Here is a 15,366-nt window from a genome sequence, read left to right on the forward strand (position 1 = left end):
TGATTCTGCTTTTTCTTCTGTAAATGCAACAGTGTTATATAGCTGCCAACTTACAGTTAGTCTGTAGCCAACTAGAAATCCAAGAATAATGGATAAAAAAAAAAAGACAAAAGTGTCTGACAAAAACGCTACACAGCATGTGTAAAATTAAATAAATGTGTTAATTGAAAGCAGCAAAGTAAAATGCAGTTTCTAAAAAACAAGATGTGCTGGTTTTCTTTTTCTTTTCTTGTTATGTCCTTTTGAGAGTATCCAAGTAACAGTACACAAATATCCAAAATCTACTAAACAATTGTTGGTTATGGAGATTATGTATTCCCCTCTAAATTTAAGACACAGTTGAGCGAATCATGGATGAAGGATGTAGACTATATCGCAGTTCAGGTCAAGCACTGCACACACAGGGCGAGGTCTGAGACATTTAAATCAGCTGAGAAGAGTCAGATGTGGCCAACAATGTTTAAGTGTGATAAAAGTAAAATCCACCTTTATTAAATATGTAAATGGTTTGGGGGAGCCAGAATTGAGTCAATGGTTAAACTAAATGATGCAACTCTAAGAAACAAGAAGGGAGAAGCACTTTAGTTTCATATTCATCTGTCAAGAGGGGATAAACATAACCCAGTATTTATAGAAAACTGACAACAGCAGAAACACTACATCCTGACTTGACATGAAATTGAGAAATAAGTGACTGGGCACCATCAAGTGGGCACAATTCTTCTGTAGATAACAACCTGCTTCTATGGGAAGAGTTAAAAACATGACCTGCAGTATCCAGCATGGCAAACAATAGCAGTTTATATAGCAGTATCCACCTTTTACTAAAAACCTCTCCACTGTCAAATCAGCATTGGCTTTTAATAAACTCTAACAAAAAAGATATATACTGATCAGTATTGAGTGTATTAATCTATGTGCTTATGTGCATTGAACATACAGGCATTCTCTCTCATCTACTTCAAATCCACAGTGTTTACAGTAGCCTAGCCACCGGTTACTCAGTGCTTTGGATAGACTGGTAACAGACAGAGCTGAGGAGGTTAATAGGACAGAGAAGTTGTAATTGATGATTTTACATGAAACTGTGTGAACTGTTTTTAGTTCCAGTACCAGTTCACTGATCCGACACCTTTCCGTGCCCTGAGTCAACACAAAGAGCTTCTACAAATTGATTTTGGCTGGAAGTAAGAGCTACAACTGGGATAGTCTGAGTAAGACACATACAAGTTTGTACTTGTATGTGTCACTCGTTGATAGTTTTTTTCGCCCCACAACTACCCGCAGCTTTTACTACGTGCCTAACCCCAAACTTTACTCTAAAATGACCTGTTAACTTTGTGTGCCCCTATTTCTTTGAATGTCATACATCAAACATTTCAGTCTAATGAAATAAGAATTTGCTGATAAACTGAATGAATCACTGGCTTCTCATGCCCTGGCTGAACCAATTATTTTCCCCTGCTGCTTTTGTAATCACCCAGTCTCATGTCTGCTTGCTAAGGCACACACATACTCCCTTTCTGCAACCTGATCATGAAATTACAGTTTTCTCACAGCACTCCATGTATCCATTTGAGTGTTTTTAATTTATTAATTACCCATTATCAGGCACTGCTGTAACACAACATCGACTATTATCTCTATAAAAAGGCAATAATGTTCAGGAAGTAAGGAGGAGCAGGTCATGTAGTGACACCATAACCATGTGTTTATGAAGTTGAACTCTGAACGTCGACACTGAGAATTAATGGGTGCAGCAGTGTGTTTTTTTTTATAGCTATAAAGCCCATTTGTACGCTCCAGGACACAAACTAGTGCTTCATAATAGTGAAGGCGAAGTGTCCTTAAGCACAATACTGACCACCTATTTGCTTTAGGGGCATTATTATGTAGTTGACCCTGATCTCTGTACTGAGGGCGAAAAGTTTGTCTGTAGAGAAGCTTTTACTTCGACTGATGAAAGGAAAAGAGAATGCATTCAATGGTACTGGTAGAGGCTAAAGCAGTCAGCTTCTCAGTATAAATCCAGGTCATCTTCCTCACTTTTTAAGCAACACTACCATCTGCTGTCATCATAGTGAGAGCACATCTTATTTAATTTATTGTCAAGAATTAACTTGCCATTTTAATTTGCATGGTTTATAATGGCCTGGTAAACACAAGTGCACATTCAGTTTCTTAATCTACATGAATCCTCTTGTTCACTGCCCACCGCCTCTCCAGCAGGTCAGGATAAGGGCTCTCAGTGATCCCTTAGAGCTCTGTATTTGTTACCACTGTATTCACATTTTTTTTCATATTCTTATTTTATATTTTGTAGTTAATTATCATAACATAATGAGAATGAACATTGAATGTACACAACCATGTAGAACAAATGTAAAGACAACATTATGTGGAATCCATATTTCTCTGTTTAATACTTGATAACTCTGTCACACTAAAGCACTCCATAAGAGTGACAGGTACAGTCCTGTTACTGAGACATTAAGTCTAAACCAGACTCCATCATTGCTTGTCTTCCAGCTGTTGGCTATGTGAACTGAACACATCCTCCTACCAGTGGAAACTAACTCTTCAGCTGGTTTACAACCTTGTGATGTTGCCCATATTCCTGCTTCCTGAATTTGAACAATACTTCATTGGAAGTGTGATAGGAAGGAGACAAACTACTCACATACCCATACGTACACTAAAAGATTGTTGTTTATTGTAAATAATACATTATTGTTCTTATTGGTAACAAATGTGTCCTTTCTTAAAGCTATTATGATGTTATAGGTGTGGGATAAAATCCCTGTTCTTTGTAAAAATACAGTTCAGCAAAACCTAGTTGACGTCTTTCAAAGTTTTGATTCCTGTTTGTTAGTGTTCCTCTGCTGTGGTCCATTAAGCAACAATGTCTGTTCAACTGAAGGACCAAGACTGCAGATTTTGTCCCAAAACATGGCTAGTATGGACATAGTAAAAAATAACTGCAACCCTTTTAGTGCTCGTATGAGCAGGAACCTACCATTATTATATTAAGATACACTTGAAATAAACGTGAACATTCACCTCAGGTCTCTTTCAGTCTCTCTTTGTGGTGCTGAAACACTGAAATCCAGGCTCTGTGTCTCTCTCCGTGGTGCTGAAATATTCAAAACCATTCTTTGTTCCAAATCACTCCCTCATTTATCAATTAGCTATTCCCTACTCCTCATCGCATTTGGAAAACTTTTGCATCAGCATTGGTAGGTGTAGAGTCTAATAAGTGTAATCAACACATCTGTCAGTGCAGCTGTGTACCAAAGTATACCAAACATTATATAGTTATATTCTGTATTTAATTCAACTTTATTATCAATATGTTTTAAACATTTAAAACACTGAATATGGTGATCCTCATGTCCAAAAGCACTGCTGGAGGGCCGAATGAGAATGCCATTAAGTAAAGTTGATGTTAATTCAGAATAATACTGACCCGTTAAATCATTTATTTTCTATATAAAATTAAGCATTACACTGTCACATGTTTGAGGCTGAGAGCTGTCAAACTAATTCAAGAATTACTTTCCATGTAAAAACATTTACAAGAAACAAAAGCATTAATTTGAATCACAAATAATTTGTTGTGTTGTTGGAAGAGAAAGCTTTGTGGTTGAAAGGTTTCCCAACATAACTAAACAACAAAGTTTGTTTAAATTCAAGCAGAAGGGACAGCAGAGAAGAAAAGAATAATGTTCTCTTATTATCTCCCTAAAACATGGAGGATGGGTTTCATAGCACATTTTGTTTGAAGTCCATTTTATAATTTGCAGAAAGAAACCCAGTACCAGCTTTGTGTATACAGAAATTTATTCAAAATATATACATATAATTTATATTGTGCAAGTAAAAATATCTCAGAGGCCTGTGTTCAGAAAGGCACTTTTACATGTTGCACCAGTTCAGAGAAGTTTTGTTCCAAAACACTTCAATTTTCCCCCTCCCTCTTATCATCACACAGGTCATTTCCCTCGGACTTTTACTTTCCTCCACCTTCTTTCTCATTTCCTCCTTCTTTTTCCTGGTTCTCTCTGGTTTTATAGTGCTCTTCTGGGAGGTCCCTTAGCTTCTCAGCAGCCTAAAATTTCAAGAACACAGCAGTGCCAAGCTTTTAGTTTTTTAGTTTTACAGACAAATGCAGGGACAGAGAGTGGATCCACTGCAATTCTGGTTTTCCATTATAATTTGTTAGAGGGTAAAAGGGTCAGCTTTTGATGATGGGCATTCGATGGCTTGGGATGAAACAAATTCCCCTAACATCATATCTAAAATTGAAATCAGTGGAATTAAGACAAGAATAACACAAAATTAAGAGAGAACCCCATACTCCAGGTCACAAGTTTAATCTCTAAAGCTGCTATTTAAGGTATGACTTACATCTCACCTGCTCCCTTCCTGCAAAAAGCACTGGATAAACACACAACTTGATGCATGATATGTGACTGAAGTGTTAACAGCCTCAACTGAGACGGAACGTATGGAAGAAACAGTAAATTAAACTTGATATAAGTATGTATTTATTTATAATATGTACTGTATATTGCAGAGTCAGTCACATGTGTATGTTACATTACTCACCTGTTCAGGGGTCAGGTCCCTTTGCTCCTGAGCGAGCATCTCATACCCCACCATGAACTTCTTAACTGTAGCTGAACGTAGCAGAGGAGGGTAGTAGTGAGCGTGCAGCTGCCAGTGAGAGTTGTCTTCCTTTAAGTGGGGGCCGGTCGGGGCTCCTGAATAAAGAGAGGAAGACATTAGACTGGAGACACAAACCCAGAGGCTTTGTTCACACCGCTGGCTGGCTGGCAAAGATTATTCAGATGGGTTTTGGGTTTTCTAACCCTTAACCACGCCTCTCAACCTCCGGGATGATCTGAGCTGCTCCATCGTCACATCATACATGTTTGATACTTCCAGGTTACAGCTGACAGGACACCAGGCATGTTTCTGGTCAACTGTTTAATAAACTGCAGGTAACCATGGAAACAATACATCTCCTTCGTGCAGTTGTATGCTGTGATGTTAAAGTCTCACTGGTGAAGTGAACCAAAACAAAAGTTAAATACAGACAACAAACAAGGGAAAAGCATAACGCTTGTGGTAAGTGGCCATGGTAAAAACTAAATTAAATACTTTGATATACTATACTTCTGATATATAAAATAAAGGATTTGGTGGAGGATTTGCCAATGCGTAGTTCAGTTTGTATACACCTTGTTGTGTATTATCTGTTAAATAGGGTTCAACTGGATGTACAAACCAACTAACACAGAGTTTCTAACTCAAGGGTCTGAGGACTGAGAGAATGTTGTATGTGATACAGAATATAAAACCCTCAGATTTTAGACTGGCACCAACAGGGCAACAGTGCCAAAATCCCCCAGAGGTATTCAACTGGATTTAAATTTGGTGATTTATGAAGTCACTTTCATACTCATCAAACCATCCAGAGACCTGGATGGGATCTGCATTCATCTTGTTTATTTGCTCTTTTATTCAGTTTTTTTTTAACTTGACAAAACTACTCCATAATTTCAATGCCAATTACTGCATAAAATCCATTATTATTCAAGTCTCTAAATCCTCTAAAGAGGATGATTACTGTACCAAAGATAAATTTTCAGTGGTTTGTGACTGTACTTAACATTAAATACCTTCTTTGTTGCCTGTGTTGCTTTCTGATCTTAGTAGAAGGTAATGAGGTGATTAGAAGTAGAAGCAGAAACATATCTCTCTTAAAAAACACAAAAGGAATTAAAACAAATTGATCCCTGGAGACATTGTATTCACAATAAGAGCTTTTCCTTTAGAGTCAGTCCCCCGACAATGGGGGTTGATCTGACACAGATAGAGACGACAGGAGGTCGACATAAAGGGAACTAATGGGTGGTAAAAGAAAAAAGGAAGAACAAAGAAAAGAGTGAACAGTCCAGATAAGAAATGAATAGAGACGGAAGCTCCTATTAGTAGACAATTACCCAATTTTAAACAGTGGGTTGGTTTGTTCTGCTGCGTGTGTGTGAGCATATAAGAGAGGGCATATTAACACAGACTCGCAGATATTCCTGGATAAGGGACTACCAATTATAAGTGTTTATGTTATGTATTGTAATTAATGCTTTAGTGTGTAGCCCTACTACATCTGTATCCTTTCCTGTCTGCCTTTCTCTGTGTCCTAGTCTGTCATCCAGCCAGTTAATACAGTCTGTAATATGTTGTGTGTTTTCCCCCCGAAGGAATAAGCAGGTAGCTTTATCTTATCCATAATTTCCCAGGTGACTCAAATACCATCCAACCACTTCTATCTCCACACTGCCACTAATAAGCCAAGCCCTAAATAAAAAGCTGGCTGATTCCAAATGAGCTCAAATAAAGCACAAACACAGATGGGGAGATAACGCAGCTCATTATGTGGGACAGGTCTGTGTGCGCGTGCATGTGGATGAGAGCGTTTCCAAAAGAGTTTCCAAAATTAGGTGGTCAGTGTGTGTGCAGTATGCCTATGTGTGTATGTGTGACACACACACTGAGTGTTAGCGCGCTACAGCAGATCAATTATAATCTCAGCAGTCTCTTTTCCCTTAATCCCCCTTGATGAAGTTAAAATAACACCATTATTTTGGGAGCTGAAAGTTCTTCTGCCAATTAAAAAACAGTTGGAAGTGTTCTATCAACACCAGGAAGAGCAATGGAAAACACAGCTGATTCATGAGCGGTGCAGCTTATTGCTTTTAACATTTGATACCAAAGCTAATATTAACATTGCTGCTTCTCTTTCTTGGTCTCTGTCTCTTCCTTCTATCTCTCTCTTCTTATGGCATCCTCTTATTCATCTCGGTCCAGCATCTCTCATTCTCTTGACACTTTCCTCTCGCTCTTTTCACTGTTTTAAATAACGAGAAACAGGAAGGTGCTAAAGAATGTGATATTTCACAGATATTTAGGCAGGTTGTGTGAAAAAGGTAATGTGAGGAATATTACCCCATCGTGTGTGTTAATGGAGATACTATGAAGGCTTCATTTTGTTGTATTAGTTGGTTGTTTTAAGAGAATTTTCACTTTCTCTTTACCTCTAAAGAGTTTACCTCTTTGATCTTTTTCCAAAAAGGCAGGAGGAAAATGGGGGAAAACATCTGCCACTCAATATAAGCGAACCTACTAACTACCTGCCAATGACCTTCAACATATTGCTGTAACATGACCTTTTGAGTTTTAGTCACTATCTAAGAAATAAAACAGACTCGAAGATTAAAGGCAAAATTTAACACAAGATCTGTAGGAGCCTGCACCACAGGCAACTTTGGACTGAGATTTTACTTCAAAGATTTGATATCAGATAAAATAAGAAGAAAGTGAGCCGATAGCTGTGTCCTCTCGTGCCCTCTGTCCTTTTCTCCACACGTTTGAGTGTATCATCTCTCTCTTTTTATAAACCATCTTTCATGTGGGCTGCCTTGCTTTGAACCTAAAAAACCTAAAAAAAAAAAATTTAAAAAAAACCCAGACATGTGGAGGTGATAAGTGTTCACAAAGCTGTAGTGCTTCAATCTCTGAAATGGATCTAAGACGATATAATTATGGCTTAAAAACTGTGTCTTCAATATATTCAATTTGATTAGTTACTTTCTGACAGTGGAGCTGTAGACTAAATTCAACGAGAATCATTTTGACTTTGTCGTTAGTTCTCGTTAGTCAGACTAGACACCTCATTTATGGTAGATGAAAGAGTCACAAAAAGTCCATCATTTGGAATTGGAGGAGTAAAAATGTAAGGCAAAACAACAGAAGTAAATCAAGTCAAAGACATTAAAATGATCAGCTCTTGGGGTGAAAGAGGTTTCCAGCCTGATTAAGTAATTCCACAAGACTATTTATTAGGTTTCCCCATTAATATTTTATTTTTGTTGGCCTATGTTGTTATAATAATATATTAATATTAATATAATAGTTATAATAAGTTATTTAAGTTCTCTAAATTAATCAAAAACTAGACAAACCCCCTGAATCTACCGCCATGCTAGCGGCTCTGTGAGGCTGTACATAGGGACAGCTGTGCTTTGAGCTAAAAGTGAACTCTGGCTAGCTAACATGCTCAAAATGACAACGCTAACAAGATTATGTTTAACAGGTATAATGTATACTATGTTCACCATCTCAGTTCAGACAATAGCATGCTAAAATTTGCTAATTGGAGGTGATGGAAATTAGTTTTGCAGGTATTTGGTCATTAACAACAAATTAAAATGTTTACCTGACGATGGTGCTAGATGAGGAGTCAGCAACCTTTACTAACAAAAGAGCCAAAGTCTGGCTAAAAAAATCAGTCCAATTTCTGTGCTCAAGTAGAATTTTAAACCAGATGTCAGTCAGAGAAAACTGTCCTGTATGCTTACAAGTTGTCTTTGGTAGTGCATCTAGAGCCATACCGTGGTGTTGATATTCACAGATTAATGCATTCTTATCCAGAATGCTGTACAGTCAGTGAGCAGTGAGGTTTTATCTCTCAGCAGGACACAACTGCTGCAGGGATTGAACCTGCAACCTTTAGCTTTTACAAGGATCACTCTGACCGCTCAGCCGTGATGACACTGCTCTCCTCTGTCACACATCACTCATCGCATCACTGCTTTCTGCTAACCTTTCTTCCAGTTTGAACCCACAGCAAGGTGTTTCTCTGATATTGCTCACAATAATAAGTATTTCCCTCAGAGTCACAAGAACAACTGTTTTCGCGGCTGTTGCCGGCATCAGAATGCTAGACAAAGTTAACAACTAGCTACTGAGCATACAGGAGCATTTACCAGTTAAAGAGCCAGATAGTTCACCCAGCTGGTAGAGACTAAAACAAAGCTAAAAGAAGAGTAAATACTGGAATAATAATGAACATGTGGAGAGATTCCAAAAGGATTCTAATGTGTAAATAAGCCATTAAACACTACTGAAAACTTGTTAACCAACTTTATGAGGTGATAATATGCAAATATTGTGTTTACAGCTTGTTACATTGCCCCAAGTGGCCAAAAGAAAATCAGTGAATGCATAAGACATGTTGCTTTCTCTTTTAAGTATGGAGGGCCCCCGCTACCATGCTTTTCAAAACAAGACAAGACAATACAGTGTTTCTGTCTCCCCAAGCTGCTTTAACTGATGGTAAAAGCATGAGTGATCTTTACCTATGAGAACTCCTGCTTTACTTGGTGGAGATCTAAGAGACAACACATCAAGCTGATGTGTCTTGAGTGTGCATAGAAGTGGTAAATAAGTGGATAACATCAAAGCTGAGAGTTTCTCGTTACAGCTGAGATGACTTAAAATGCAACAAGAGTTATCTAACCTGTAGGGAATGCGCAACACACCTTCACTTGCATACATCTTGGTGGGAGGGTGGCGGGGCATGAGCTAATGTGAAATTATATTCGAGAGGAAACTGATTTAGCATCCAATCGTGAAAACAAGATGATGTTGGAAGGGGTGCAGAGAACCACCTTTCATTGAAAAATGATATCGATCTGACACAGCGCAACAGCACACATTGGCAGCACAACACAGAGTGAATGCTGACTTCAAGGAGCAAGGGAAGGGAGGAGAAGAGGGAGGATAAAGAAAATGTAGAAAGAGAGTGAGAAGGGTGAAGAGAAAAACTTGAAGAAAGGTGTGAAAGCATTTTAATGCATCTCTTCCCTCTTTATCGCCTATTTTGGTACAACACTAGAAGTCTGACTGTGAAAAGACTCTACTTCACATATTTCACGACTGGCTTTTGCAGATAATGACACAGTTGAGCCCGCTGCCTTCAGACTGCGAGAGGAGCCTGTTCACGTATCAAACGGACTACGTGAAGAAGTTTACAGCCTGCCTGATATGTGAACAGCCTCCAGTTTGTAGCAGTATTTGTGTCATAATCCGCCAATCCATCCACAGATGTTCATGTATTTAGATTCAAATTATCTTTAATCTTTCCCACCATCTGTCCCTCTTTCCTACTGTCACTCTGCAAAAGACACTTTAAAAAGGTTATAGCAGTAGAGTAACCCCTAACCAAAACTTTTTCTTTTTAACTCTCCCAGTTTTTGTCTTACCGTGCCAGCCCATGGAGTAGGGGAAAGAGATTTCAAACAGATTGTCATACTTGGTCAGCAGGCGCTTCATAATGTCAGCCAAACCTGATAGACAGACAGAAGAGAGGAAGATACAGTGAGAAAACAGGGAGCAAGGTGGGCAGGGGGGAGAAAGAAGACATTTGTTAGTGAGTATTGTTAATAATGAATGACACGAGGAAGGGGATTTGAATCGAGAGCATGTAAGACTAAAAACAAAAAAAAAGGAACAGAAAACTGAGAGGGGGATGTACAACTAAAAAAGGCTGTAAATTGAAAAGAAGATAAAAGTTTTATTATCTTGAGGGAAAATTAAATATAAAAGAAATGCCTGACATGAGGAATAAGCCAGACAAACCAGAGACAGAAAAACAAAGCGTATAGTTACATAAACACACACACACACACACACACAAACAAGTTTCTTTTTATTCACAAACCCTGGACAGATCACACTGGGACAAATGGTAAAAGGAGCAATGACAGTAAAGTGGTTTGATGTAAAGCTGCATTCAAGATTCATTCAAAACACCTCTTCCTGTTCCATTTCTGTCATAAAACTGGCACAGATAGTTTTCAGAAGTTACCTGTGTTTTTTTTATATACATGTCCCCGTCATACATAAACAATTTTACCCATATTCTGTTAATACACTCTTGATTGTTCTAAACGGAATCCGAACATCAGATGCTAGCCTAAAAAAATCCACCTGTTGAGTTGACTGGAGGCACCGAATCAGAAGTTTGTATAGACGCCAAAACCTTTATCCTTTTCATTGCATCTACCGACTGCGGGAGTTAAATTTGGTGTGTTATTCTGGCTCCTATATTCAGTGTGAGCAGTGGTAATGGGCTGTGTCTCAGCAGACACCTATCCCACTGATCCTTTTTACCTATGTGCCTTGGGCTTCACACCTTCATCACACACGAGCTCAATCAGCTGAACAGACTCTCGACTGTCAACCGAAGTCGTCTGGAAGAGCCCTCGGTTGATTTACAGATGCAGCGGTGTTTGTCCTTGAGAGGGAATGGTAGGTAATGTCACCAGATCAACTCGATCTTAAGAAAATTCATTCCCTGACAACAACATCTGCTAGAGTCATTTAAACACCATAATGTTAGGATAAAAAAGAACGTAAACAACTTTAAATGACCATTTTATTCAACTATCACTGAAGCATTTCATTGTTTTATAACAGTATAATATTGGGAGGGTTGACAAGAAGATAATACATGCAACCACTATAAACTCGAATGTAGCACCTTTAATTAGCATTAGTTAGCTATGAAGACAGTCTTTATCATCCATTTATAATTAACATCCAATAATTCAAACTCTGGCCTATATTGGAAGAAGGTGACAGAAAATGGGTGCATTAGAGAGGCAAATCTCCACAATATTCATTTATAGACAATAATAGATAAGTTAGATTCAGTTTTGGATTAATTTGAGTCGTTCTTGGATGTAATTAATTCTTCATTTAAATAGCATCAGCAAGTTGATCTGGAATCACCCTAACACCACTCCATGCACCATGCAAGGTTCATGGAGGGTGTAAAATTAAAAGTTTCCTCCCCCATGTGCTGTGAATGAACATGGAAGATCATGAGACACACACACACATGCACACAGGAGGCAACTTGGCAGGGAATCAAACCTACAGGTGCCCCACTGAGCCGCCGAGTCACCTTAAATTAGTCCTAATTGCCTTAACACTCTCTCAGTCACTCACTCTGCCAGTATCTTCTATCACTTTCTCTCTCACACACACACACACACACACCACCACACAACACACACACACACTATCACAGACACACAGACACCACAGACACACAGACACTCACACACACAGACTCACCCTCCCTCTCCCCTGTTGTCAGGTCAGTGATTCTAAGGACATGTCGTCGTGGTAACAACAGTGTCTGGTAGGGCCACGTTGCCCAATATGGAACCACTGCCAGCCAATCAGAATTCTCCACCACTACACGCTCCTGGAGAAGAGACAAAATGAAAAAGTTGTTGAATGTGCAGGGAAGCAATATTATGTATGTAGGTTTTATGCTTAACTAGGATTTGTTTTTCTAGTCTAAAACACTAATAGAAAGCTGAAAGGAAAGTAGGAAAAAGTGGAAGAACATAATTCCCAATCACATGGCATTTGAAATAATGCAAATTACAAATACAGCCTCATAACCTAACCTGGTGCAACTGTTGGGGTTCATTCTATTTGTTTCAACAGGTATAGTAAATGGACTGTACTTATATATAGCGCCTTTCTAGTCTTTCAACCACTCAATGCGCTGTACACTACATGCCACACTCACCCATCCACACACATTCATACACTGATGTCAGTGGCTGCCATGCAAGGTGCCAACTAAAAGTAATCATCCATATACATTCATACACCGATGCACATCATCGGGAGCAATTTGGGGTTCAGTATCTTGCTCAAGGACACTTCAAAATGGAGCGGGAGGAGCCAGGGATCGAGCTGCCGACACGCTGTACCTCTGAGCCACAGCCGCCCCATACATTTAAAAAAATAATAATAATATCATTGGAAATATCCAATAACTTTTTTATCTGGTCAAAATGTACTTTTCCAGGAGGTGTAGCAGCATCATTTCCCTGGTCTATGCTGCACTAAAAAGTAGATTAGGTGCTTATTAAACATGGCAGTACATTACCCAGTAGGAGCAATGAACGCATATCAGGTGTTGAGTTGAAGGGATATGCGAAAAGATTTCTGTGGAGCAACAGTACGACTCAGAAGAACTACGATGGCAAAGGCAAACCAGATATTCCCCTGATATAATTAAAATGTATCATATTTGTTTGTTTGATAATTTGGTACAATCAATAGGAGTAATTAGAATTTCTTCAATTTCTTCAATTAGAAAGGACTGCTGGTCTCAGAACCAACTACTACTATATGACTTCTTATTTCATCTTTTCTCATTTTAGTTCGAGTTTGATTTTGTTCTTCCTTTTCGGTTGTTGTGTGTTTTTCTCTCTCTTCATACCTGCTATTTTTTCTGACATCCTTTCAGCAAAGATCTCTCACACTTCCTATGCTATGAATGTGTCTCTGCTTGTTTGTTCTGATATTAATATGTGCGTGTTAGTGATAGATATCCTAAAATAGACAGAGCGAGCTGTTTGTTGCAGGTAATTATCATATGGTGCTGCGAACTGTGCTGTTTTAAAGCTGAATGTTGATTTAACATACTGATGAAATGGCCGTGCTTCCCAGACATTTTCCCACATACTTAATGATGTGAATAATGAACACACTTATATAAATAAATAAAAGACAGTAACAAACTCATGAAATTGATCAAACTGCTTAGGCTCGTTAAGTCACCTCACACCATGCATTCAGACCATAAGGACATGAATAAAAACAGGGAATACTAAAGAAAATACAGAGAAAAGCTTGACTGAGCACGGCGCTCTTACTTTATAACAAACTGAGTTCAAAATGGTGATAAAACAAGTCAGCCAGGATTGGCTGTTTGCAGCAAGAAGCCCAATTATCATAAACTGTTTAAATGCAGAATGTGTCAGAAGCTGAGATTTAACAAGCTGATGAGTGGGCACAAACACGACCTGACCTTGGTATTACAATCCATCAGAAATAGATTAGCTCAGCGTGTGTGTGCAGGTGTGTGTGTGCTAAACAGCAGCAGTAAGAATCTGGTGGAAGTTAGCTTCACATTAATCTCAAAACAACACAGACAATCTCTCACTCTGATGTTTTTCTTTGCATTGGATTTCCAGTAACGGCATGTTAACATATATTTCTTAACACAACTCAGTCTGATCACAAACTGGATTGGAAATGCCGATGTGTAAAGACCTCAGCATAAACAACCATTTGCAGCAGGGTCGATGGTCAGGACAGCGTAGTTCTTAAAGCTGTACTAATTGATTTTTGGCCACTTGGGGGCAGAAGAACATCACAGCAAGCTGAAAAACACACAGCCCTGAAAGACTGTGACCTTATAAAGTAGCTATGGCCAAGACAAGACATTGGCAAACAACAGCCTGTTAACACAGACAGCAGACAGAAAGGAACACTGGCATTCATGTGTCAAATATGTACTTTTCTTTTAGCTCTGGTCTGGTCTCTAGTTTGGATTAATAAAAAATAAAAAATAAAATAATATATATATATTATGTTCATCAGCTAGTTGCTAACTTTCTTTTTCTGCTGTTTGGTGCTGGGCAGGTAGTGTACAGTGGATTTAGCAAAGCTGAAAACAACAATACAGAAAATGTGCCTTAAACCAAAACAATGAGCTAAAAGAGGCTAAAGCTCCATAGAGCTACAGAGTTACTCAATACTTCTCTGTTTTTCACTGCTAGCAGCTACATCTGAGTCATAGCTAAAGACCCTACACATGTAACATCATTTGTGCAGTGTTTATTGCGTTATTGCATTTATTTATTGCGTTTATACAGTATGTATATGTTGTGCTGTTCTGTATGAATAGTATGGAAACTGATTCAAGAAAACAAAAACAAAAAACAACTAAAACTGATTATCAGTTACCAGACGCCAAAGCAAACACAAAGTGTAAGGGCATCCTAGGCCGTAAATCTCCCCGAGGTTTGAACAAACTTGTCCAGGCATTAATGCATAATTAAGGGATCTGCAGGGGATGCTATGGTGTTTAATAACTGTGGAGGAAAACACAGACTAATATAACAAGATCCCAAAGTGTTCAGTTCTCTTAATGAACTGTACTTGCAGTATCGGATTCGACGACCTGGTGCAATAACACTAACTTTACATATTATATTCTTACCTATATACTTCTCTAAAACTATTTTTGTCTATTTTCCTGCTTCAATCTTCCTTCGCAACCCTCCTCACACTGTTGTTCTCCACTGTTTGCTCCCTTTAACATGATTACAAAGGTGCGTAATGAAGATGGAAAAATAAGAGAGAACCGAGGGATTTGGAGAGGAGGAGCAGAGTGAAGAGAGAGAAAGCAAGGGAGAGAGACAGAGAGAGGACATTGAGCATGTCCTAAAACAGACACCTCATACACTGCAAATCCCAGCGAGCATTATTCAATTAGCTTAGAAAGTTTTTGTTTCAAAGTCAAGAGTGTCGCCAAGGACCCGAACCCCAATTCAAACTCCTCCAAACACTGCAGTGTGCCAATTTACGGTCCTAACCCCGGCTCGGAGCGACAGGCGCAAAAAAGACACACACATACACACA

General features: G+C 38.7%; 1 protein-coding gene across 1 annotated transcript in view; it reads right to left on the reverse strand.

The window, feature by feature from the left end:
- Positions 1–3,822: 3,822 nt before the first annotated feature.
- galt (galactose-1-phosphate uridylyltransferase) overlaps positions 3,823–15,366 on the reverse strand; it is a 27,744-nt gene continuing 16,200 nt past the window's right edge. Inside the window, exons 8-11 of the mRNA XM_035667615.1 lie at positions 11,989–12,121; positions 10,110–10,193; positions 4,609–4,763; positions 3,823–4,108 (exon numbers count right to left, since the gene is read on the reverse strand). Of these exons, the coding sequence (XP_035523508.1) occupies positions 4,010–4,108; positions 4,609–4,763; positions 10,110–10,193; positions 11,989–12,121 (471 nt within the window). The 3' untranslated portion in view covers positions 3,823–4,009. The remainder of the gene's footprint in view (positions 4,109–4,608; positions 4,764–10,109; positions 10,194–11,988; positions 12,122–15,366) is intronic.

The sequence above is a fragment of the Morone saxatilis genome, unplaced genomic scaffold (assembly GCF_004916995.1).
Source record: "Morone saxatilis isolate NCDOM2014 unplaced genomic scaffold, NCSU_SB_2.0 Contig21, whole genome shotgun sequence".
In the NCBI taxonomy this organism is placed as follows: domain Eukaryota; kingdom Metazoa; phylum Chordata; class Actinopteri; family Moronidae; genus Morone; species Morone saxatilis.